General features: G+C 40.1%; 1 protein-coding gene across 2 annotated transcripts in view; it reads left to right on the plus strand.

Moving 5' to 3' along the window:
- Positions 1-27978, plus strand: part of TEC (tec protein tyrosine kinase) — a 112987-nt gene that overhangs the window by 11862 nt on the left and 73147 nt on the right. The window contains exons 1-2 of one of the 2 annotated variants that reach the window (XM_084899977.1): positions 1353-1413; positions 18481-18666. In XM_084899977.1, coding sequence (XP_084756103.1) covers positions 1366-1413; positions 18481-18666 — 234 coding nt within the window. In that variant the 5' untranslated portion in view covers positions 1353-1365. Of the gene's footprint in view, positions 1-1352; positions 1414-18480; positions 18667-27978 lie in introns of those variants that run through there. The other variant, XM_084899978.1, reaches the window with a different exon arrangement.

Below are 27978 nucleotides of genomic sequence, written 5' to 3' on the forward strand. Positions count from 1 at the left end.
TCACCTGGTTCCTGGTCTTCTCTCCCAACTCTGCCATCTCTGCATCCATAACTTTATATGTCTAAGACTAACTTTATATGTCTAAGATGAGTGGTGCAGTTGCCTGGGGGCAGTAGAAGGGAGTCATTCATTGTGGTACGAGTAGTGGGAAAATAAGGGAGACTTCACGAAAGAGATTACTTGTGATCTGGACCTTAAAAAATGAATAGGATTTCAACAGGTGATCTTTTAGGCAGAGAGAACAACTCAAGCAAAAGCATGGAGATATGAAACTGTCTGTGTATTTACTTGTGTGAGCACTTGAAATAAATGGTAGGAAGGGAAGAGGAATATGACTTAAAATTAAAGAATTTACTTAAAATTAAGGAATGATCAAAGGAGAATGCAAAGGAAGAAACAGACTTTTCTAGAAAAGGGAGAAGAAGTACTTTGGAAACTTTTCAGAGGTGGGATGATATTGTCAATGACAAGATCAGAAGTTTGCTGGGTTGATTGTAAAGGGAGAAGGGGAGTAATTAAAACAGTTTAAGAAAGTTCATAATATGACTACAGAGGCAGAGAGGAACGGTAGGGGAAGAAGGGGTGTAAGGGTTTTCAGAGCAGACTGGTTGTGAGGGGGCAGGGAGCAGAGTTGAGAAACCTGACTAGACACCTGCTGCTTAGGAGATGGGCGAGATTGAGGCCCTGCCTGGTGATGGGAGATTTGAAGTTGTAGGATGCTGGGAGAAAACAGCTGCATAGTAGATATGAATCAAATTAGTTGGTCTTTTAATTACCTTATGCATAAAGATAGGGAACTTTATTTCATGACGGTAAAAGGGACTTAAATTATGTAAGCTTAAGATGTTTCTCAAACTGATTTATAGAAGACTACAACTACTGGAGATATAAATAAGGTTCAAGGGAAATAGAATGCGTTCTATGATCAAATAAGGTTGGGAAACGCTGCATGCTGTATGATTCATAGAGTCTGTTCATGTATTAAAGGCTCAAAAATGCACACAAGAAACCAGTTTGACATTGTTCAACCCAGCTTTACCTGAATATATTTATTCATTCATTCAGCAAGCATGTGGTAAGCACATATTATGATAGTATGTTTTTGGCACTGTGCTGGCCACTGGTTCCACAAAAGAGAATAAAATCAGCCAATGCCATGGCCTTTAGGGGATTAGGCAAACTATGTCAATTAATTGCCCCAGTCTGGTATAATCTGACAGGTTTTGAGAAACACAATTTGGGAAACCTTGAGTTAAGGTGTTTAGATATTCTTGTTTGTGCTCTGGAACAGAATGGAGTGATTGACTGCCTGTCTCTCTGCCCCCATGTCTCCATGTTACACCAGTGCCCCCACTTCTTTGAAGAATGTTTCCTGCACCTCCTGCCTTCGGCATAGACATAGCTGATGACAAGGTAACTTTTAGGCCTCAGAAGTTGGTTACTTGGTCCAAAGTCACCCAGCTAGTTAGGGGCAGAACCAGAGTCAGAACCCCAGCTCATTTGGTTCTAGGTCTACGCTCATTCTATTTTTTGGGGAGAAGGGACAATTTGGAATACCCTTACCAGAGTATAGAGCAAATCACAGGCATTATTTTACCTCTAAAATTTTCAGTATGTAGCTCCAAAAGAAGAACTCTTAAAAACAAAAATAAATACATCACAATACCAGCAGGTGTTATGCTAGGTTACAAAAATTGGGTTTTAGTCTAGGTGCAAGGAAACCATTGGAGGACTTAGGACATGAACTGACTTATGCTTTTATAAGGTTGTGTTGATTGATGAAATGGAGAGAGGATTATAAGAAGATGAAGAAAGAAATAGTGAGCCCTCTTAGGAGGATATTGCAATAGTCCTGACTAGGGATGATGGTGGCTATGTCAATTAATTGCCCCAGTAATGACAAGTAACAAACATCCCCAGAAACTCAGTGGTGTATAGACATAAGGATTTGTTTTTGTTCATCAGTTAATGGGACGTCTGGGTAGTTCTGCTGATCTGTACCAGGCTCAGCTGATTGTGACTGGTCTTGCCCATGAGTCTCTAATCAAATGTAGGTCAGGTAGGCAGCTCTGTGATGTTGCTGGGGTTTCTGATGTATTTGGGGGGGCCAGATAGCTGTTGACTGTCTAGAATGACCTCAGCTAAGATGGCTGGGACAACTCTGCTCTCCTCTGTGTTTATGTTACATCTCTCTAATAGGCTAGCCGGGTCATAAACTCATGGTAATCACAAAAAAAGTAAGAGAAAAAGTACAAACAAGCAGGCAGATTTTTAAGCCTTAACTTGTGTTAAGTTTGCTGCTATCCCATTGGACCAAGAAAGTGACATGGTTTACCCACAGTTATTGTGGAAGGGCATTGCTCAAGGACAGGAATAAAGCGATGTGAAAAGACACAGGGCCAGTAGTACAATCAATCTATTGTGTAATGGGAGAAGAGTGAAGGGTTATAATATTTTGGAGGTACAGTCCAAAGAATGTGCTGATGGATTAGATTTGAAGTATGAAAGAGAGGAATAAATCAAAGGTAACTCTTAAAATGTTGGCTGATGCCGAAACTGGTTTGGCTCAATGGATAGAGCGTCGGCTTGGGGACTGAAAGGTCCCGGGTTCGATTCCGGTTAAGGGCATGTACCTTGGTTGCGGGCATATCCCCAGTAGGGGGTGTGCAAGAGGCAGCTGATTGATGACTCTCTCTCATCGATGTTTCTAACTATCTCTCTCCCTTCCTCTCTGTAAAAATCAATAAAATATATTTAAAAAAAAAATGTTGGCTGAGCAGTGGAGAGGTGGTCAGATCATTTGCTCAGATGGTAAAGAGTAGGTAAAGAACCAGTTTTAGGGGAGTATCTAGAGTTGTGTTTCAGCCATTTTATGTTTGAGATACCTGTTGAGATTTAAATAAAGATGCTTGGTTTACAATTGGATATATAAATCTGAAGTTCTTGGGGACAGGGCTAAAAATGTAGATTTCAGATGGTATTTCATACCATGGAATTGGACGAGGTCATTCCTGAGAGGAATATATAAATGAAGAAGCAAAACAAGCCCAGGATAGAGCCTTGGTACACACCCGTGTTTATAAGTAAAGCAGAAAAAAATAGAAGCCAATAAATGGGACTGAGAACGTAAGATACAGCCTCTGAGATCAGAGAAAAATCCATGAAACTTGGTGTCACAGAGAACTTAGAAAAGTTACGCATTTCAAAGAGAGGGATGGTCAGTTGTGTTAAGTCAGATAAGAACAGGTAAAAAAAAATAAAAATAAAAAAAAAAAGAACTGAGGTCAAGTAAAATAACAGAGAAACAATCAATGGGTTTGGTAAGAAGGAGGTCCTTGGTGACTTCGACAAATACGGTCATAGTGGAATGCTGGAGATAGAACTCCAACTGGAGGGTTTGGAGGAAAGCACATGATGAGAAGTAGGGATAGCAATCCTAATTCCATTTTTTAAGAGCTGGTGCTGCAAAGGGAAACAGAAGTGACTTGATATTTGGAGGTGAATGTAGGTCAGGGGAATGGTTTATGACCGGGCACGTAAGTGATGCTACTCTGCCAAAGGGGATGACCCAATAGAGGGATCAGGGGCATCAAAGAGAGGGGGAAACAGTAGGCCAGCCAGGTTTGAGATGGCAAGAGACGATGGGATTGAGAATTTAAAAATAAACCAGTCTGTATATTACTTACTTCAGAGAAATTTGCATTCTATATTTTATTTCTAATTTTGTAATGAAAGGATATGTCCACCATTTGGACAGTTTCAGCCACAGCCAGGACTGGGACATATCTGAGTTTTGTTGTCACACTGGGCAGGTTGAGTGCCACTGTGTTAGGCTTATCACTCAGCTACTATTGTGGAGAAGGTACCGTTTTGGAATCATTCTGCTCTGTAGGTGGTGCTCAGTGTTTCTTATGATGATGGTGAAACTGGTGAATTCAGTTTCTTAGATTTTTGATATGGATAGCAAGTTGGGCAGGTTCTGAGCAGAGCTAAGAAGGGAGTATGAATTAATGTGCCACTTCCTTGTTCAGGTTTTATACCAGTATGACTTGATGTTTTGATAAATATAAAGTACCAATTTCACCCAGCAAGGCAGGTAATATCACTTTTTTTGCATAGACTAGCAGACTTTAGGATGGTTGGCTAATGTAGTTCAGTAGATCCTAGACAAGGTTCGCATTCTAGGATTTCAGCAAAGTGATAGAAATTTTGCTTTTTTTGTGTTTTTAAAGCCAGTGAAACTTCAATTTTAAAGGGTAATGTAAAGCAAATGTATTAAATGGCAATTTAAAATGTATTTTGTGCCAAAACTGGTTTGGCTCAGTGGTAGAGCATCGGTCTGTGGACTGAAAGGTCCCAGGTTCGATTCCGGTCAAGGGCATGTACATTGGTTGCGGGCACATCCCCGGTAGGGGGTGTGCAAGAGGCAGCTGGTTGATGATTCTCTCTCATCGACATTTCTAGCTCTCTGTCCCTCTCTCCTCCTCTTGGTAAAAAAAATCAATAAAATATAAAAAAAAAATGTATTTTGTGTAAGTTCAAGTGTACATTTGGTGGTATTTAATAACTATATTTATCAACCGTCCTGGGATATGTGTTTTGTACCGTGGGTACGTATGGTGGTTATCAAGGTAGGGGGGGAGGTAATAAAAGATAAAAGGGACCAGGTATAAAGTGACTAAAGATGATTTGACTTTGAGTGGTAGGCACACAATACAATATGCAGATCACGTATCATAGAAATGTACATTTGAAACCTATATAATCCTGTAAACCAATGTTACCCCAATAAATTTAACAATCTTTATGTAAAAAAATACAAACAACAGCAACAACAACAAAATTATATAGTATCATATGTCTCAGTTATCTATTACTACATAACAAACCACCCTCCACGTAAAGGCATACAACAGCAACCACCATTTTATCATACTCATCCTATGTAATAAAGAGGTAATGTGCAAATTGACCCTCATACCCTCACAAGATGGCTGCCTACAACCAGGCCAGCAAGGGGCGGGGGGGTGTTTAGTGAGGGATGACCAAACGACTGAACAGCAGGCTGTGTGGGATGACCAGGCCTGCAGGAGGTGGCAGTAAGAGGTGACCAGGCTGGCAGGTAGAGGAATAGGGGTGACCAGGCTGGTGGGGGGGAGCAGCTAGGAGCAACCAGGTCAGCAGAGATGGGGTAGTTGGGGGCGAATTGGCTGGCAATGAGGGGCAGTTAGGGGCAACCAGGCTGGCAGGGGGGGCAGTGAGGGACAGTCAGGCCAGCAGTGGGGGCGGGGGGGTTGTTAGGGGTGACCAGGCAGGTAGGCAGGTGAGTGATTAGGAGCCAGTGGTCCAGGATAGTGAGAGGGATATCCTACTGCCGATTGTTAGAGGGATATCGGGCCTAAACCAGCAGTCGGACATCCCTCAAGGGGTCTTGAATTGATTGGAGAGGGTGCAGGCTGGGCTGAGGGGACTCTTACACCTCCCCTCCCCACCTCCCATCCACAAATTTCATGTACTGGACCTCTAGTAGAATCTATAAGGATTGGACAGCACAAGATGTCGACTCCACAATGTTTGTGCTCTTATCTTTGAAATCTTGATAGCTGGGTGTGACTCAGACAACTTAGAATCCCCTGAAAGTTTTCTCCCTTTATATGTCTGGCTCCTAGGCTGGGGTGACTTGAAAGCTGAGTTCAGCTGGAATTCTCCACTGGTACACCTGCATGTGGCTTTTCCATTTGGCGCAAGCTTCCCTCACTCTGGTTGCTGGGCTTTAAGCGTGAGAGTCCAAAAGAACTAGGCAGGAGCCACACATTTTTATTTGCTTTATATCCCTGATACTTTTTGAATGTAGTTTGTAATTTTTATTTATTTTAAGTGATATATGAGAAGGTTTTCTATGGACTTAGTATTTTTGTCAGTTTGTTTGTTTCCCTCTTAGAGATCACGTATATAACAGCTCTTTAATAACTGAGCTCCACCAGCCTTAGAAGTAAGGTTAACTATTTTTCTGGTCAAATTTGCCTTCTTGTTTTCGTATGCTCTGTGATTTCAGTTATGCTGGTTACCTTTGATGAGAGAGAAACATCGATCAGCTGCCTCTTGCACACCCCCTACTGGGAATGTGCCTGCAACCAAGGTACGTGCCCTTGACCGGAATCGAAACCGGGACCCTTCAGTCTGCAGGCTGACACTCTATCCACTGAGCCAAACCGGTTAGGGCGAGGAAGACATTCTTATAAAGGAGAGCTCACCCACCTTTATTTACTTTCACTTGTCTGCCTTGGTTCCCTTTCTCCTTGTCCTTCTCCTTTCGACTTATTCTATTCTCAGTGCTAAAGTGTTGGATGACAGGGGCATGGAAAACCATTTAAAGGAAAGCTCTTCAACATATTTAAAAATTTTTTGTTATGGAAAATTTCAAACAAAAATAGGGTAGTGTGAAGGAAAAGAGCCACAGCTTACCTGACAAGCTCAGGGGAGGCCTGCGTGGCAGTCTTGCAAACTCAGAGACCTAACATAACCACAAAAGATGGTTTGAAAATTAAATATCTAACTACACACAGGTTATAGTGGGTAGTCGTGTCCTAGACCGATATTTCACCTGACAACGATCAACTTAGACCTTCTTCTTCTTTTTCTTTAAATATATATATATATATATATATATATATATATATATATATATATATGTGTGTGTGTGTGTATATATATATATATATATATATATATATATTTTTTTTTTTTTTAAACATATTTTATTGATTTTGTACAGAGAGGAAGGGAGAGAGATAGAGAGTTAGAAACATTGATGGGAGAGAGTCATCGATCAGCTGCCTCTTGCACACCCCCTACTGGGGATGTGCCCGCAACCAAGGTACATGCCCTTGACTGGAATCGAACCCAGGACCCTTCAGTCCCCAAGCCGACGCTCTATCCATTGAGCCAAACCGGTTTCGGCTTTTTAATATATTTTATTGATTTTTTACGAGAGGAAGAGAGAGGGATAGAGAGAAACATGGATGAGAGAGAAACATCGATCAGCCGCCTCCTGCACACCCCCACTGGGGCTGTGCCCACAATCAAGGTACATGCCCCTGACCAGAATCGAACCCTGGACCTTTCAGTCCATGGACTGACGCTCTATCCATTGAGCCAAACCCCAAACCAGTTTTGGCAGATCTTTACTGAGCCCATTGGCCTTCCTGCCTCTAAGATAACATATCTATGAGATGTCTGGGTTACTTGTAACTTCCCTTTTTCTGGAGCCCCTGGGGCACAACCAAATGTGGTGGGCCCAGGACAGATGCCTCAAATTCCTTCTTTATCATGTTTATTGTTCCTGCACCCACCTAAGTGTCCATCATTTTACTTTTTATCCAATCCCAGGGGTTTCCCACCGCTTTGCTTTCTTCTACCTCCTTAATCCATCACCAATGAATTTCATGTAACCCACCTATCTCCCTCCTTTGATTGCAATGTATAAATAGAAATGTAACCCGCCATTCTTTGGAGCATTATCTCAATCCATTGAGGTTGCGCTTCCTGGCATATGTTGACAGTTTGGCTGAAATAAACTCACAAAAATTCTTTACAGGTTTCAGTTTTGTTTTGTTTTCGTGAACAGTAGTATAATGAACCCCTGTATCTACCTCTTAGCTTCACTAGTTATCAACTCAAGAACAATTTTATTTTGTCTGTACACCCACCTACCCCTTACCAAATTATGAAGCAAATCACAGGTATTATTGTACCTCTAAAATTTTCAGTATGTAGCTGCAAAAGAAGATTCTTAAAAAAATACACAATACTATTATCACACCCAAAAAACTCTAAAACAACCCAACACTATCTTTAAAAAAAAAAAAATATTTTCTTATTGATTTCAGAGAGGCAGGGAGAGAAAGAGAGAGATAGAAACATTAATGATGAGAGAGAATCATTGATTGGTTGCTTCCTGCACACCCCCTACTGGGGATGGAGCCAGCAACCTGGGCATGTGCCCTTGATCAGAATTGAACCTGGGACCCTTCAGTCCTCAGGCTGACACTCTAGCTACTGAGCCAAACCAACTAAGGCATAACACAATCTTTTTAAAAAAAATCTTTATCTGAGGATATTTTTTTCCATTGATTTCTAGAGAGAGTGGAAGGAGAGAGAGAGAGACAGACAGAGAGACAGAGAGAGACAGAGAGAGAGAGAGAGAGACAGAGAGAGAGAGAGAAATCGATGTAAGAGAAACACATAGGTTGGTTGCCTACAGCTTGCACCCCTACTGGGGCTGGGGAACCTGCCATCAAGGTACATGCCCTTGACCTGGAATTGAACCTGCCACTCTTAGGTCCACAGGCCAATGCTCTAATCACTGAGCAAACCAGCCAGGGCTCAACACTATCTTGATTTTATCAAATCTTAATATTAGGAAACCAATGTTACAAAAACCATAATGTTATTAATATCCAGTTAGTGTTGCCATAGTGTCTCATCACACATTTCAGCTAGTTGAGTTGTCTCAGGACTTTTAAATTTCATTGAATCCTCCTCAGTCATTCTTTTTGTTCTTGAACTATTTTGTTAAAAAGCTTTCTCATTCTTGTAAAAACAGTTGAATACAATAATGCCTTGGATTCTCTATTCCTATTTTAAAAACCATAAGGGAAAAAATACATTGACATAGACATATGTTCCTCATTAAAAACCACTTCGAATGCTGCAGTCAAGGAACACATATAGGCATTTGATTATTTTACATACAATTTCCAAATTTCTTTATTCTTATGTTTTCTTCAAGTAAAAGGTACTCACTTGGGATACTTGCTATTTATGCCTATTTTCAATGGTTATTGTTTCCCTTTGAAATAGCATGAAGCAAAAAGAGAAGTATTTGTTTTATGTCAGAAATTCCCGCATCTGGAGAGGATTAGTGCCAGAATATTGTCACTTAAAGTGAATCCACTTAAATATCATAGCAAGCAGTAAAAGAAAAGAAAAAGCCCAGTATGATTCAGACTTTTAACATGTTTATTTTATCTCATATATGGCACCACTTAGATTATGCTTGCTAACTCTTAGAACAAAGAGTGAATCAAGTACTAATTGTTTTCTTGAGATAGTTTTTTTCTGATGAAAATGCATGATAAACTTTTACTTCCTTCACTTCATTTGAATTTGTCAGCACAATCTAAAGAGGGCCATTTTTTTTTTTCAAAAGCAGTAGAAAGCTTAATCAGTTTTTGCATGGGTGTGTCTACTAGGTAGAATAAAGGGTAAACCACCATAACAAAGAACAATTATGTGTAATTTCAAAAATAAGGTAGAAGTGTGTTTATTTCTTACAATGTCTAGGCTGGAGGGAGGGGCCGCTCTGCTCCATGAAATCATTCAAAGACCAGGTTCCAGTTCCATTTCATTCCTCCTTTGGCTCCTTTGGCTGTTGCCTGGAATGTATAGTGTTAACGGAAAAGAAAACCCAACACAAAAACCATTGAAATCTGTAAAGAATTTTAGTGAGTTTATTTGAGCCAAACTGTCGTGAAGCAGAACCTCAATGGATTGAGATAATGCTCCAAAGAATGGCGGGTTACATTTCTATTTATACATTGCAATCAAAAAAGGGACATAGGTGGGTTACCTGAAATTCATTGGTGATGGAGTAAGGAGGTGGGATAAAGCAAAGCAGTGGGAAACCCCTGGGATTGGATAAAAAGTAAAATGGCAGAAGTGCAGGAACAATTAACATGATAACGAAGGAATTTGAGGCATCTGTCCTGGCACCCACCACAATTGGTTGTGCTCCATGGCTCCGGAAAAAGGGAAGTTACAAGTTACCCAGACATCTCATAGATATGTTATCTTAGAGGCAGGAAGGCCAATGGGCTCAGTAAAGAAGATCTAAATTGATCTTTGTCAGGTGAGATATCGGCCTAGAACATGACTACCCACTATAACCTGTGTGTAGTTAGATATTTAATTTTCAAACCATCTTTTGTGGTTATTTTAGGTCTCTGAGTTTGCAAGACTGCCACGCAGGCCTCTCCTGAGCTTGACAGGTCAGCATGTGGCTCTTTTCCTTCACACCTGGAACACGTAGGGAAAGCTGGGTTTGCCCTCCGCACTTTCCAGCTGGTGGGAAAGCGGAGAATGCTCTAAACCCAGGGGAGGTCACTTGTCTTTAAATTGAAGACGATCCATATCTCACTTCTGCACATACCCCTTAGGCTTGTTGAGGAAAGAAACAATTTAAGCTAGGTCACCAAACCAAAATGCAGTAACTAGCTTAACTGCAGTTCCAGACTCTCCCAGGAGTGGAATCTCCTGATCAGCACTGGTGAGGTGATCTGTTTGATAAAACCCCAGCATTCTCCTTAGGGAAGCTGTCCTTGCCTGAACACTCCACTTAATTTCTTAGTCCTCCAGTTCCTTCCTTCCTTCCTTCCTTCCTTCCTTCCTTCCTTCCTTCCTTCCTTCCTTCCTTCCTTCCTTCCTTCCTTCCTCCCTCCCTCCCTCCCTCCCTCCCTCCCTCCCTCCCTCCCTCCCTCCCTCCTTTCCTTCTTTCCTTCCTTCCTCCCTTCCTCCCTCCCTCCCTCCCTCCCTCCCTCCCTCCTTTCCTTTCCTTTCCTCCCTTCCTCCCTTCCTTCCTTCCTTCCTTCCTTCCTTCCTTCCTTCCTTCCTTCCTTCCTTCCTTCCTTCCTTCCTTCCTTCTTTCCTTTTGCCTTAAAAACCTTCTATTTTGTACAGTTCATTAGAGCGCCCTTCTGGTTGCTAGATGGGATACTGCCCAATGCATAAATCATTATATAAAGCCAATTAAATACCTAAACATATTCAATTGAATTTTGTTCTTTAGTAGGTTTTAACTTAGATGCCCATACCTAACTGCAGAGAAGGCTGGGAAATATCATCTCTAGTCCATATGTCCAGGAAGGGAGAATGGATGTGTGTGTGTGTGTGTGTGGGGGGGGGGGGGGGTGGAAAAGGGAGCAAAGAGGACTTTTGTACCGTGTGTGTATCTTACTATTTTGATTATAAATCATTCTGTATTCTGTTTTGACACTTCTGTTGTGTTATTTTTTAGTGTGACTCAGCAATTCTCCAGTGTCGCTCTCATTAACGTCTTGATCCTCATCTTTTGAGTGTTTCCTAGTTCATTGGCACCTGTATCATTGACTGTTACATCTCTCATTCAGTGAGAGAGAAAGACCAGCAAAGCAGAACCTCGTAACATGAAAGGGATATTTCCTGGGGGCCTAGGTGGTCTGTTGATAAATGACCATTTTTATGTTATGATAACTTTTGCTTCTCTTTAGAACCATTGAACTATGGATCTCATGTATAATAAGTATATGTGTTGATTCTTGGAAGTGTTGCACATGGTTTATTTTCTAAAACATTTCCCTCCATTTATTACTATTTTTTTCTCCATCTTTGTAAATGGTGAGGTTCCCAACCCCAGTGGCAGCCAAAGGCCACAGAGGGGAACTGCAGTATGGGACCCACGCTGTGTTGAAGAGCACCTGCTGTCTGTGTGTATCCCTGTGTCACACGGACAACATGGAACAGCTCTTCTCCGCACAGCACTGCGCCGTCTGTTTCCAGGTTCACCTGCCCCGTTAGTCCAATCACCCACCATATGGTAGTGAGCTGGGATCCAGGGTACATTACCAGGAAAGAGAAGTCAGCTGGCCTCTGTAACTTTGGCCTTTTGTCATCTCTTTAGGTAAGGGTTTTACTAGATATTAAAAAAAACCAAACATTTATTTTTCAGTTACCATTGACATGTAATATTAGTTTCAGGTAGGAGTAGAAATTCTGAAACAGAGGGCTCTAACTAAACTCTACTGATCTGAGGGAATAGTAGAGCACAGTGGTTAGACATTTATATAACTTATAAAGTGATCACCCCAGTAAGTCTGGTACCCATCTGCTATCCATAGTTATTACAATAATATCGACTATACTAGAGGCCCAGCGCATGAAATCCTGTGAGCAGAGCTCGCTGCTGTTTTCTGCCCACTGCCTGCCCATGTGAGCTGTGAGCCACCATGAGCTGCCCTGCCTGTTGCCGTGAGCTTCTGCTATCCCTTTATGGTGAAGAAGGTACTAAGATCTTTTGGTTAAAATTGCCAAACTGTGAAACTAGAATCATTAGACTTGTACTCAGATTTGCAACACTGGACAGGAATATAAATTCTTGGTGGCTTGGGTTTCTCATGGATGAAACTGTGATAGTTTCCATTATCTACTTCAGAATACTGGTGCTCCAAGAACAGACATACAGAACAGTGGAACAGAACAGAGAACCCAGAAATTGACACAAGTCATTATGCTCAATTAATATTTGACAAAGGAGGCCAGAACCTACAAAGGAGTCAAGACAATCTCTTCAATAAATGGTGTTGGGAAAACTGGACAGATAGTTGCAAAAAATTGAAACTAGACCACCAACATACACCGTACACAAAAATAAACTCAAAATGGATAAAGGACTTAAATGTAAGATGGAAAACCATAAAAATCTTAGAAGAAGCCATAGGCAGCAAAATAGCAGACATTGTTGTAGCAATATCTTTAATGATACAGACCCTAGGGCAATGGAGACTAAGGAGAAAATAAACAAATGGGACTACATCAAAATAAAAAGCTTCTGCACAGCAAAAGATATCATCAACAAAACAATAAGAAAGCCCACTGCACGGGAGAAATATTTACCAATGTTATCTCCGATAAGGGTTTAATCTCCAAAATTTACAGAGAACTCATTCAATTTAACAAAAGGAAGATAAACAATCCAATCAAAGGACCTAAATAGATACTTTTCGAAAGAGGACATTCAGAAAGCAAAGAGACATATGAAAACATGCTCAAAGTCACTAATCATCTGAGAGATGCAAATCGAAACAACAATGAGATTCTATTTCACACATGTCAGAATGGCTATCATCAACAAATCAACAAACAAGTGCTGGAGAGCATGCGAGAAAAAGGCAGCCTCGTGCACTGCTGATGGAAATGCAGACTGGTACAGCCACTGTGGAGAACAGTATGGCATTTCCTCAAAAAATTAAAAATAGAATTCCCATTTGACCCAGTGACCCACTTCTAGGATTATATCCCAAGAAACCAGAAACACCAATCAGAAAGGATATATGCATCCCTATGTTCACAGCACAATTTACAATAACTAAGATTTGGAAACAGCCTAAGTACCCATTAGCAGATGAGTGGATTAGAAAACTGTGGTACATCTACACAATGGATTACTACATTGCTATAAAAAAGAAGGAATCCTTACCATTTGCAACAACATGGATGGAACTGGAGAGCATTATGCTAATAAGCCATTCAGAGAAAGAGAAATATCACATGATCTTACTCATTTATAGATAAAGAACATTATAAACTGATGAACAAAAATAGATACAGAGGCAGAGAAGCATCGAATAGACTGTCAAACTACAGCGAGAAGACTGGGGAGGGTTGTGGAAGGGAGGTAAGAGATCAACTGAAGAACTTGAATGCATGCATATAAGCATAACCTGGCAGGGGAAGGAGGCGGACAGTGAGGGCATGTGTGGGGGCAGAGGGGGGTGGTAGGGAAGGCCGGGGGAAGGTCAATGGGGAATAAAAGGAGACATATGTAGTACTGTTTACAATTCTTTAAACAATAAAATAAAATAAAAAGAATATTGGTGTTCAAAGACTAAAGTGTTATCTTTTCTAAACTTCTTAAAAATTTAATTTTTTAAAGATTGAGGTAAATTGACATATAACATTATTAGTTTCAGTTGTGCAACATGATGATTGGATTTTTGAATATATTGAAAAATGATCACAATAAGTCTAGTTAACATTAAGATTTACTCTCACTAACTTTCAAATATATAGTTTAGTATTATCAACTACAATCACCATGCTGTACATCACATTCCCAGGACTGATTTGTTTTATTATTGGAAATTGGCACCTTTTGATCTCCTTTACCCAGTTGGCCCACCCTCTAATCCCTGTCACGGCCTATGAGCTTGTTTTTTTTTTTTTTTTTAAAGAACTCACATATGAAAGTTATATCATATGGTATTTTTTTTCCTGTGTCTGACTTATTTCACTTAGCTTAATACCCTCAATGTCTATCCTTGCTATTGCAATGGTAATATTTTTTTCTTTTTATGGCTGCATAATATTCCATTGTGTACATATACCACATCTTCTTTATCCATTCATCCATTGATGGACACTTAGATTGTTTCCATATCTTGGCTATTATAAATAATGCTGCAATGAACATAGGGCTGCATAATTTTTTCAACTTAGTGTTTTTAAGTTTTTCAGCTATACTAGTGTATACTTGAGAGGGATTGCTGGATCATATGGGAATGCTAATCTTACTTTTTTTTGAGGAACCTCCATACTATTTTCCATAGTGGCTGCACCAATTTACATTCCCACCAATAGTGAACAAGGGTTCCTTTTTGTTCACACCTTTGCCACACTTATTTCTTGTCATAGATACAGACAACAGGGTGGTGATGGCCAGCAGAAGGGAAGGGCGGTGGGGGGGCTGGGTGCGAGCAGGCAAAGGGGGGAAATGGGAACATCTCTAATAGTGTTAACAATAAAAATAGTTAAAACAAGTGACCTTCCAGACCATAAGGTCTTTGTTGCAGCGACGTACCGCTGCCATTGTAGTGTGAAAGCAGTTACAGGCAATATGTAAATAACTGAGTATGGCAGTGTTGTAATAACACTTTAATTACAAATATAAAAAATAAAAAATAAAAAATAAAATAAATCAATTCCAGGGAAAATAAAGAATTTTGCTGAAAAGGAAAAATAATCTCAGTATTCTACCGAGTTCAGCTCTGTGGAATACATCTAGAATAGCAGTCGCCAACCTTTCGGACCTCACAGACCACTGGTGGTGACCGCTGATCTAGAACATCATAATAATGTAAACAAAAAATAGTAACCTTACTACTCATATAAATATATTAAGGATAAGTGAGTTCAGGAAGCGTGCTTGTGTGTGGGTGGGGAGTGCATTGTGAAAGACCTAGATCCTTCGCAGTACTAGTAGGAAGTCATTAGAGCATACCTCAAATTGAAAAACCAAGAAGTAGCAACATAAGTAGGTTACTTAGAGAGTGACGGTACAAACAAATAAAAAAATAAAAATGTTTGCCTCTGAAAATCAGAAAATTATTGGAAGATGGCAATGGAAAGGTATATGCTCTCTACTCTCCTCCCCTAAAAGTCTATTGAAACTTAAAAACAAACAAACAAACAAACAAACAAACAAACAAAAAAACCAGGAAAATATTCCTGTCTTCTTTAGAGAATTGTTTATTTTATTTTTTTAAGTTGGCAAAGTTTTCACTGATTAACTGTAGATCTTCTCTCAATACCTTTAGGCTCATATCCTGAAAAAAACTCTAACTTGATCTAATTTGGCCTATTTGCTCTGTTGGCCTGCTGCTCAATGTCATTTTAGGTTTTCCCTTCAGCATTGTCTGGGAGATTCTTTTTACCTTTCTTTTGTGTTGGAACCTCTGTTTCCTGTCTTCCATGTATTTTGTGGCTTACTTCTTTCTATTGGTAGAGTACATCCTCAAGTGGCTTTAAAATATATATATATATATATATATATATATATATATATATATATTGATATATTGATATATTGATATATATATATATATATTGATATATATAGATATATATATATATTATTGATTTTTTACAGAGAGGAAGAGAGAGGGATAGAGAGTTAGAAACATCGATGAGAGAGAATCATCGATCAGCTGCCTCTTGCACACCCCCCACTGGGATGTGCCCGCAACCAGGGTACATGCCCTTGACCAGAATCGAACCTGGGACCTTTCAGACCACAGGCCGATGCTCTATCCACAGAGCCAAACCGGTTTTGGCTCAAGTGGCTTTTTGAGAAGGCTGAATAGGAGGTAAAAATTTTTAAGTCTTGCATATTTGAAAGATGCCTTTATTCTCTTGTCACTGCATTGCTAGTTTGGCTGACTATAGAATTTTGGGTTAGAAACCAGTTTCCTTTGGGATTTTTCTCCATCATCCTGTATTGCCCTTGATGATTGCCACTCTGAATTTCAGTCCTTTCTATGAAACCCACTTTTAAGCTTGTGGAATCACCTGCCCCTGGTGTTGAGACCTTTTGCCTCTAGAGCTGCAGATGAGCCACACCCCACTTATCCTCCAGGACTTCCAAAAGCTTTCCGTTTGGTAACTATCATGTTACTCACTGGGCTGGGAACTAATTTGCATATGGCCTGTTTTCCAGGGCATAGCTTGCTTTTCTCTTACAGTCAATTTTTGTAAATTGTTTTCACCCTGTGTTGAAGATGTGCTGCACAAAGATGAAAAGATAATGTCCAAGGATGTGATATTTACCGATCATCAGCTTCTCAGCGGGAAAAAAGGAAAAGAGAACACCAAATTTTTAATTTAGAATAAGGAAGACCAACTTAGCTGCAAAAGGAACAAGAGGTTTTTTTCTGACTTTTCATCTTAGTTTAGCTAATGGGTTAATAGGTCTTTTATCCAACTATTGACTCAGAGGCTGCTGTAAACAGCAAGAATGGTATAAAGAGTTAGTGGCAGACCTCAAGCTCTTTCTTTAAGGAAGTGACTCTCAAATCTGCTTGCACATTAAATTATGATGCCCAGGGCCTCACCCCAGAACAGCTGAATAAAAATATCTGGGTCCTCGCCCTAACCGGTTTGACTCAGTGGATAGAGTGTCGGCCTGTGGACTGAAAGGTCCAAGGTTCGATTCTGGACAAGGGCATGTACCTTGGTTGTGGACACATCCCCAGTGTGGGGTGTGTAGGAGGCAGCTGATCAATGTTTCTCTCTCATCAATGTTTCTAACTCTCTCTTCTCCCTTCCTCTCTGTAAAAAAATCAATAAAAATATATTTAAAAGTATATGGGTCCTGGACATGTACATTAAAAAGAAAAACTCTTGCCTTAGCTGGTTTGGCTCTGTGGTTAAAGCATTGGCCCTCAGGCTGAAGGGTTGTGGGTTTGATTCCCTGCCAAGGGCACATTCCTTGGTTGCAGGCTCCTTCCCCACTCTGATTGGGGCCTGTGGGATGTGTCTCATATTGATGTTTCTCTTTCTCTGTCTCTTCCCCTCAATTCTACTCTCTCTCAGAAGTCAATGGAAAAAATATCTGCCAATGAGGATTAAAAGAAAAGAAAAACAAAGAAGAAAATCTTAGGTTGTTCTAATATACCAGAGGCCCGGTGCATGATTTTATGCATGGGGATTGGGTGGAATTCCTTAGTGGCTAACTCAGTGTCAAATCTCTGGCTGTGGTCTCAAGTAAACCCTTATGTTCTTCTTTCTTTCTTTCTCTCTCTCTCTCTCTCTCTCTCTCTCTCTCTCTCTCTCTCTCTCTCTCTCTCTCTCTCTCTCTCTTTCTTTCTTTCTTTCTTTCTTTCTTAATATGTTTTTATTCCAGAGAGGAATGGAGAGGGAGAGAGAGAGAGATAGAAATGATAATAGCAAATCATTGATCAGCTGCTTCCTGCACAAACCCTACTGGGGATTGAGCCCGCAACCTGGGCATGTGCTGACTCTTGACTGGGAATCGAACCATGACTTCCTGGTTCATAGGTTGCTGCTTCACCCACTTCCATTGCATTTATGGTTTGATATACAATGATGTCTTATAAAGGTGTGGTGAAGGAAGGGAAGAAATGGCTGTCACCAATTCAACTTGTCTCAAATAAGAATATTTAGGCCTTTTCTGTGTATCCTGAGTTTTCAGATATTTTGTTGAATATTAGAAGGTTTAGTCTGGACGTGGGACTTCAAATATGGGCTGAGTAGGTTAGCTGTGACTGGGTTTCCTTTTCTCTGGTGGTTGAGAAGAGAACTGTGGATTGTAGTAGTATAGACATGAGAGAACATCCTCATGGCTCTGGTGATTAGGGTGTTTGATCAAGATTGCATCCTTATCAGAGCTGGAGATTGAACCATAGCCATCACTGTGGTAATTCACTTTCTTCACACATTTACCTTATCTATGTGCTTGTCCATTTTGTGTACCAACACCCTGGGGCATTCAAATAGAAGCTTAAATCAGCCATGCAGGTGATGAATTGTACTTTTCCATCCGAGATGTTTGTTTTCTTGCAATCAAATAGCAGAAGAGCATGCCAGAAAGTTAAGGGATGCCTAAGGAGGTACAAAGGAGAGGATCATCATCATGGCAAACCTTGATTAGGTTTTCTATAAAATGCTGGGTGGTATGGGTGAAGAGAATGAGGCTGGAGGTAGAATGGAGGTTGAGCTTTTGTGACCTGGCATTCTCAGTCCAGGTGTGTAGAATAACATTTATTGGCTCTGGGTGAGGGGAGGATAAAGGCTCTTTTGGTGATTTGAAATGACAACATCCTTGGAAAATTAAAATGTCACATTTTATTTCAACTGCTCATTTTTTTTTAGAATACTGGAATCTTCAATGGCAGGAGAAAGAGTGATCAGAAGACCGAGATGAGTTTTAACACTATTCTAGAAGAGATTCTCATTAAACGGTCACAGCAGAGAAAGAAGACATCACCCTTAAACTACAAAGAGAGACTTTTTGTGCTGACGAAGTCCATGTTAACCTACTATGAAGGTCGAGCAGAGGTAGGAGACAACCAAAATGTGCTTTGCTGATTTCTGTGTTGTTACTACTTTGTAATACTTCCTCCCATTTTATGGAATAAGCTTTAGATTAAGGAAGTTAATAATGAAGTAAAGGTAATGTTATTTGGTTTTGAAAGATAAAGTTTAGGATGTGGATATAAATTATTCATAAGTTCATTAATTATGGGTTTGGTATATATGGGTAAACATTACATATCAGCCTACTACATTAATCTGTTAATGAAAACAAATTAAATCCTTATGGAATTCATTAAGTATATTGAATACATGGCTCTTTCCCATAAGTTACTGTATTACATATCAAAGTCTTCTTTAACATGTAGAAACTGTGTCTGCATCAATTCATCATAAAGTGGCACAGACCTCTGCCCTCTCTTGGTTCTCTGGACCGCAGGCTCCTCCAATATGATGGCAATAAGCTTTTATTGAAATTCTTCCTGTTAAGCACAGCTTATTGTCTTTGGGAGTGTGTTGAGAAATTCTGTTCTGGGTGGTGGAAATGCAGGCAAGCCAAACCTTCTTCCAACTCTGACATTGGAAAACCTGTATTTCAGTTTCCGTGACCGGCCACTCTTTGGTGTGCCCTCCTTGTTCTTATTACTCACAATTAGCTCACATTTCTGCATATTCTAAGGAACTGGTAATTGATCTTCCCGGCAATTTATGTTGTTTGATCTTACTCATAATAACGCAGAACAAAGCGGGTTTCATCAGTGATCTTGCATTCTGCCCAGGGAACTAAATGTAGGTCAGATGATCTGACACGTCCAGGGACGCTCTGTGTGGTATTGCGAGGGAATCCAGGGGAGCACAGGGCTGGGGGTTAACCAGGAAAAAGGCCACTAAATAATGGTGAGAAAACAAGGGGTGAAAGATTTCTCTATGTTGCGATGTGGAATAAAAAATTTTCAAGTAGTGAGTAAATCTCTATATCAACAATTGCTAGCTAAGAAATCAGGAACTTTTTATAACCGGACTTAGGTACTGCTAATTTGGTTGGTGTGTTTTCTCTAATGCTGCTCCAGTATGGATACTGGCAAATGGTTTATAAAGTCTGGGAGTAGGGAGCCTGCTCGGATCACGAAGGCCACCTCCAGGTGAGATGATGTGATAGGAGAACTCACGGCACTCAGCATATAGTTGCACTCAGGTACAGCTTTTTTTGTTTATTACTGTGAAGGGAGTCAAAACAAAATCAGCAAAAGCAAAAGGCAAATGGGACAAGTCAGGAGGAAACCAGGCATAAGCTTGTAAGAGTTCTTTCTCCATGGAGTCACAAAGGGTGTGCACAATCCCTCCGGCATCGAGTTGTGAGTCTCTTACCAGCAAGCTCGTTAGAGACTCAGTAGCCAAGGTTTTCATTGGAGGCTGATCACATAGGTGCCCTCTGCCTAGCATGTACCAACACTAAAGACTCCACAAGGAAAGCAGGTGCTCAGCTTAAACATATTGTTTGTACAAATAGTTTAGGCTCAGTGAGCTATTCAGATGGGTGCTCAGAATGGCAGGGCACTCCCAGAGTTCAAGTTTAAGCCCAGGGCCAACCCTTGAAAAGCAGGCCTTTCCCAAGATAGTAGTCTCGTAGGCCAGCTATGTTAACTCTTTTTTGCAAATCAGTAGTAATACTGATGAAAATTTTTGAGCACCAAATGTATGTCAGGCACTGTGCTAAATACTTCACATGCATTACTTTCCCCCTCAAAACAATGAAATTGTATTATTAGTATCCTCATTTAAAAGATGAGTGATGTGAGGCTTAGAAAGTTTAAAAACTTGCACAAGATCATACACCTAATGAATTACAGGGCTGTTTTCTTCAAAGCCTATCTTTGAAACCACCTTGATACTCCAAAAAGTGGAAAAAATCTGTTAAATCTTTCTGTAATACAGGTAGAGTTGAATTTAAAAAAAGTATATTTTTATTACTTTCAGTTATGAATTTTTAAAAATTTCTTTGCAATAGAAGAACATTAACACTAGATAGGGTTTTTGTCCTGGCTCTGCCACTATCTACCTGGACACTGTTAACAATGCTCTTCAATTTGTATATACACCGCATGGCCAGATTATTATGATCTTTGAATGCATAATAATCTGGCCACTCAGTGTGTGTGTGTGTGTGTGTGTGTGTGTGTATATATATATTAGAGGCCCAGTGCATGAATTCATGAATGGGTGGGATCCTGTCAACCTGGCCAGGGGGAGGGGACATGGACAGTTGGCTGGCCTGCCTGCTGGTCGAACTTCTGGTCGAGGGGGCAATTTGCATATTAGCCTTTTATTCTATTGGATGTACACCGAGTGGCCAGATTATTATGCATTCAGAGATAATAATAATCTGGCCACTCAGTGTATAGTTTAGAAATTACTTTTATATACATTTTCTATCTCTTTATACTCTGAACTCCTCCTTTGTCATCTCTGCTTCAACCCTAGCACTCATCCCATCTATTACCAGGTCCCATGAATTCTCCTTCCCTTTGTTACAACTTTAAAGTGGCTCCCCACCCTATTCTCTTAGGTGGGTTACTGCTGTACCTGATTCCACTCTTGAATATTTATCTTTTGTTTACAGAGTCTTCAGAGAGATAGTTTAAACCTGTAGCTTTGTGTCTTCTCTAGGATCAAGTTAAAACTCCTTAGCTTGGAATTCAAGGTGCATAATGCAACTTTCTAATTGCCAACCCTCTTCTTCCGGCCTCAGCCATATACCTGCAATTGCCTTTTCTCATTGCCTTTGTTAATACTGGTATTGATCAGTCTACTTGGAGTGATATCCTTCTCTACCTTTCTGCCAGGATCTATCTCTCCACCCACTGTCTCTTTTAGCCACCAAAAATTTGTTGAGTGCCTGGCAGGAAGGTAGAGAAGGATATCACTCCAAGTAGATGGATCAATACCAGTAGTAACAAAGGCACCATGTGAAAGGGCAATTGCAAGTATATGTGCCAGTCATCTTTCCTGATTCAGCTCACTCCCTACCTCCTCTGAAGCCTTTCCTATTCTTTCCCACTAAAGGTAGAATCCACACCCCACTTCAACCCTCTGGGCCCTGTAAACACTTTTATCATGGCATCTTGGTTGTCTGACTATTTATATATCTGCATCCTTCATTGGACTTTAAACTCTTTGAGGGCAGGGTCCACAGCTTATTTATCTTTGCATTTGTGAGGGATCAGTGCACAGTGGGTACTCGGGAGGAGGGCTGGCTGGATGGAAGGAGAGATGGAGGGACCATACTCTTAGACACAGGCAGGGCAGGTTCATCCTAAACATCCTAGTACATAACGAACCATGATAACCAGGAAGGTGGTCTCACTGCAAGTAGAAGAGTCAGAATTTGAACCTTGATATTCTGACTCTAAGTTCAGTGCTTTTTCCACAATGCCACCAGTGCATCCCTTATCATTTAATTCCAGCTGTACTGAAATTGAACATTGTAATGAGATGCTTGAAATTTTAGTCTTTTTTTTAAAAAAATTAAATATATATTTTATTGATTTTTCACAGAGAGTAAGAGAGAGGGATAGAGTTAGAAACATCAATGAGAGAGAAACATCGATCAGCTGCCTCTTGCACACCCCCCACTGGGGAAGTGCCCTTGACCGGAATCAAACCTGGGACCCTTCAGTCCGCAGGCCAACGCTCTATCCACTGAGCAAATCCGGTCTCAGCAAAATTTTAGTCTTTTACCCAGGATAACTGACAGGATGGTTGAAGCAATCAGTTACGAGTATGACATGACACAAGTCTCTTAAATATCCTGGGGAAACTCTCCTATTTCTATAGAGTAGGGGTGTCGAACTCAATCAGAGAAGGGGCCAAAATCTAAAATCCAGCCTAAATCGCGGGCCGAATGGTTTACTGAACAGTCATAAACTGACAATGTCATAAACTGACAGCGGAGTGCAGTGATGACAGCGCGGTGCGGGCCACATTGCAAGGCCTGGCGGGCTGGATTTGGCCCGCGGGCCTTGTGTTTGACACATGTGCTATAGAGTCTTCTGGGTCAGAGGATGGTTTTCTTGACCAGCCCTGGGAGCCTGGAGACTGTGATATAGAGATAAGAGCCTCCTAAAGTCCTGGATGATCACATGTTTCTCTCCTGGTTGTATCCTTACACTACATGGACCTCCCAGTGGGAACATAGGTTTCCAGGACACTTGTACCTGAAGATTTGCATCTTTCAGCACTTCCTCTGATTCTGGAGAATGGGTGTGGGGTGGGAAAAGTTTCTTTTGTTTACTATAGGGAAATTGGAAGCATTTGCATCACACTTTAGGTTACCAGATAGTTCAGTAGTTTGTAAAAAATGATACAGTTCTTACACTAAATGGAGGCAGTACAGTGCTTATTGTACAAGGAAACTTTTTTTGGCTATGAAAATTCTCAACTATATTATCCCAGAATTTTTTTCTTTTATTATTTAAGCTAGTGGCCCAGTGCACAAAATTTGTGCATGGGGGGAGGGGGGTTGTGTCCCTCAGCCTGGCCTGCATCCTCTCCAATCTATGACCTCTTGGAGGATGTCTGACCAGCAGTTGAACATCTGGCTCCTAACTGCTCACCTGCCTGCCTGCCTGATTGTCCCTAACTACTCTGCCTGCCAGCCTGGTCAACCCCAACTGTGCCCCCCTTGTCACCTGGTCACTCCTAAATGCCCCTCCCTCCCCTGCCAGCCTGCTTGCTCCCAATTGCCCCCCCTGCTGGCCTGCTTGCCCACAACTACCCCCCCCTACCAGACTCATCTGCCCTCTCCTTCTGGCCTGATCACCCCTAACTGCCTCTGCCTCAGCCCCCCACCATGGCTTTGTCTGAAAGGTCCCCCAGAAGGTTTCCTGGTTAAATTAGCATATTACCCTTTTATTAGTATAGATTATTTTTCATTATTTAAAATTTTTTAATTTATTGATTTGAGAGAGAGAGAAACATCGACTTGTTCCACGTATCCATGCATTCATTGGTTGCTTCTTTTATGTGCCTTGACCATGGATGGAACCTGAAACCTTGGCATATCTGGACAACACTCTAACCAAATGAGCTATTTGGCCAGGGTGAAAACTCATTTTCTTGTAGGCAGTTGAATTTCTTTGTTTCTGAAATAAGGCAGTATTCACTTCCTCTCTTGTGTCTCAATTTCCTTTCTTATGCCTCTTCTTCTGATTCATATCTGCCTTCTTAATCTACTGTCCTGGATCTGAACTTCCTTGTTATTAATCATTTACTAGGATCTGATCCATCATCTTAATTTACCAATTTATTCATTTTCATAACATTTTACTATGTGTTTTTTCTCTCTAGGAAGCAGAAACCTACTTAAAACAGAAGGTGGGTGGGTGGGAGGGTACCATTCCTTCCATCCAGATCCTGAAAAAAATCTTTTAATAACTTATTATTTTGCTGTAGTTTCAAACTTTTGAAAAAGTTGCAAGAATAGAAGAGACTCTCAAGTAACCTGGACTCAGATATATGAATTTGCTTATAGTTTTGTCCAGTTTGCTCCATCATTCTCTTTCTCTCTCTCTCTCTCTCTCTCTCTCTCTCTCTCTCTCTCTCTCTCTCTCTCTCTTTCTCTCTCTCTCTCTCCCTCTCTCCATGTTATTTTCTGAACAATTTGAGAGTATGTTGTAGATGTTGCCCCTTTTATCAACTTTATAGGTCATTATGTATTGTATAAGAACAAGACCATTCTCTTTTATAATCGCAATACAATGATCAAAACCAAGACTCTAAACACGGATACAATACTGTTGTTGAGTCTGTAGTCTATAGTCAAAAATTTCATTTATTTTTCTGTTAATATCATCATAGCTATTTCTCAACTTCCTTCCCTTGCCAAGTTGAGGATCTAATCCTTCATCACCTGTTGCATTTAGTTGGTCAAGACATAAAGTTTTTAAATGTCGGTGGTGAGAGGAAGAAAAGAAATGTAAGGAAGAAATGCTGTCGTTTGTTGCATGCTATAAAATGCCAGCTATCTCATGAATAGTCAACGATTGTCTGAGACTCCACAAACATGAAGTCAGGTTTAAAATTATTATAGTCTGTTCTCTTACTCTCATTCTCATGGTTGTCATTAGGATGGTCATAATATCTCACCAAAGAAATTGTTTACTGTAGCCTGATCCACTACAATGAGTAAAAGTCACCATTCCTGTTTTCCAATCTTGACTCTTGCCTTGGGTTTAACTTGTTATTTTTCTGTGTTAAACAGTTGTTAGGCATATAAAATACTTCATGAGGAATATATTTGGTTCTCATGCTCTACTTAAAACTAGAAATAATACAAAGATTTTAGACTTTGAAAAACACTGTAGGTGTTATATCTGGCTATGATAATTCTGTTTTATTCATTGCTTATTTGTATGATGATGAGAGAGACAAAAGGCTGTAAGAAAAAAACCAGTGTTTTGTTCAGAAATGACATTACCTAGTTTATTTTATTCATAAGACTTAGCTCTTAACAATTTTTAGTGATATCCAAAAGTAAAATTTCCATCAAAGTTTTATTTAGCAATTTTGCCACTGACTATATTCAAAGGACTGTGCTGTGAAGGCCGGGAAGGCAGTTGTGAAAGAACAATTCTCAGAATGCTTGGGAAATGGCATTATAGTTGAAATAAACATAGTGTTTCGCCCTCTTTTCCTACCTGCCTATTTTGAAAGAAACTTGCCTTAATTGGAAGTGTGTATAACTTGTTTTAATTAAAAAATATTTTTTTGTTGATTTCAGAGAGGAAAGGAGAGGGAGAGAGAGATAAAAATATCAATGATGAGAGAGAATTGTTGATTGGCTGCCTCCTGCACACCCCACACTGGGGATTGGGCCCGCAACCTGGGCATGTGCCCTGAACCGAACCGTGACCTCCTGTTTCATAGGTTGACACTCAACCTCTGAGCCACGCTGGCTGGGCTTGCAATTTTTATTTTAGAAAATAACTATATATATTTGACATAATCAATTTTGCAACCCGAGTTTTATTTCTCTCTATTGCATCATGAACTACTGGTCTGCGGATTCTTAGAAATCTTTGAAGCTACTTCTGTAATTATTTTCTATTAAAGTGTTTGTTGATGAGGATAAATATGTTACTTTTTTCTTGAGGGACAGTTAAAAAAGAGAACAAATTGTGTGAGTGGAGGAAGCTTAGGTAGAAAAGTCTAGATTATGTAGTTTTGGGGGGTGGTAGAGATTAGGAGAGATTGGGGAAGACCTCCACATAGAGAAACATTAGTGTATAAGCAATGGTGGGCAGAGAAAGCCCTTTTGATACAGAGGGAACAACATGTGCAAAGGCCCTGAGGTTAAAGGGAGCTTGGTGTATTTGTGGACCTGTTCTGCTCTAGACCTATATAGATTTGTATAACTGACAATTAACCCATACAAGGGGATAATTGATTTTATTACCGTGTTTCCCCGAAAATAAGACATCCTCCGAAAATAAGACCTAGTGCATGGAAAGATAAGACATCCCCTGAAAATAAGACCTAGCGCAACTTTGGGAGAAAAAATTAATATAAGACACTGTCTTATTTTCGGGGAAACAAGGTAGTAATAAAAAAGAATGATAGAATTTTAGAGCTTGAAGGAACTTTAAAGAATGACCCTCCAAATGTTTCCTTTCTGGAAAACAAGGATAAGGAGCTATTTGCCTAGGTCACCCAATAAGCCGGTTGGTTGCTAAGGCCGGACCAAAACTCATACCCAAATGTTTCTGGGTCCGCCTCTGATTGCACCGCCTTGGTTCTGGAATGGATGTCCACGCTGGTGAGGGCACTTACACAGCTTAAACAATATTGCTATTCACAACGTGGACACCATTTAGTGACTGTTCAGACCCCTTTGCTTAAAATACTTGTAACTTTTCTGCTTTTGGAGCTTTGCTCTTGCTGTGACTAACAGTTCTTCTCTCCTCCATTTACCCAATCTCCATCACAAGTCTTCTTAAATGGGAGTCCCTTCCCATCTCTCTGGTTGCAAATGCCTTTTTGTGAATTACTGTTAAACTGATGTATTATTCTTATTGTGTTTTTTCTCTCACCAGTTACATAATAATCACGAGGGCCGAGGTTGTTGCCTCATAATTTAAACACAGCACATGATACCTTGCACTTATTAGGCCTCCAACAGTTTTTGTTGGTGAAAATTACAATGGTGATGATCAGTTAGTATTTGACTAAGCAAAAAGATCTTGAGAGACCTTGCGATAGTGACTTCCCATGCAGTTTTTCTCCATTTTATTTTATTTTTTTTAAATCCTCATCTGAAGATATATTTCTCATTGATTTTTTAGAGAGAGAGTGGAAGGGAGGGAGGAGGGGGAGAGACAGAAACAATGATGTAAGAAAGACACATTAACTGGTTTCCTCCCACATGCATCCTGACCAGGGCTGGAGATCAAACCTGCATCCAAAGAACATGCGCTTGACTGGGAATTGAACCCATGACCCTTTGGTCCATGAGCTAATACTCTAACCACTGAGCAAGACAGGCCAGGGCTCCATTTTGCTTTTTGAGGAGATGCTTTATCTACGCTTAGAAGTACAACTGTGTTTTTATTTGGTATTTATTAGTACTAACCTCTCCCCATAATTAAAATTGGATATTATAAATAATCAAGATATGAACTGTCAGAAGAAATCACATAACAATTAGAGAAAGTGAAACTGTATTTTGAGTTGTTTCCAAAACTGTTTAGGACACTAACTCTTAGCCACTGGTTGGTGGTGGTCATGTATATGTAGAGAGTTATCTGCAGAGGGAGCTTAGAAGTGCCTGTGCTATTCAGCAATTAATTCTATGACTTTTAGGAGAATGTCTGCCTTTATTAGCCTTTGGGTTTTATAAATATATTGCATTTCTGAGATAAATACTTAAGTTTCATGATAACTATCTCAGAGAATTAAAAACTGCCTTTTCATTACTGTCTTTTCACCACAGTTTTTCATGTACCTTTTTTATTTTTTATTCTTAGAGAACTATCTCTAATACTTGCATGCTTCCAATTGGTATCACCAGAAGTGAAAAATTGCACAAAATATATGCAATATAACTTTTTTGTTAAATGAAATTATGTAAGAGACTTTATTGAAATCTCTAGTGATTTTTAGTAGATTGTGGGAAAGGAATTCTCTCCCCATTATCCTAGTTGTATGAGAAAACGTTTTTTATTCTGCCTTTATCCCAAATAATCATGCAGATATAGCTGTTTCTTACTTTTTTAAAATTATATATTTTATTGGGTTTTTACAGAGAAGAGGAGAGAGGGATAGAGAGAAACATCGATGAGA

The sequence above is a fragment of the Pipistrellus hanaki genome (assembly GCF_964339955.1).
Source record: "Pipistrellus hanaki genome assembly, chromosome: 1".
In the NCBI taxonomy this organism is placed as follows: domain Eukaryota; kingdom Metazoa; phylum Chordata; class Mammalia; order Chiroptera; family Vespertilionidae; genus Pipistrellus; species Pipistrellus hanaki.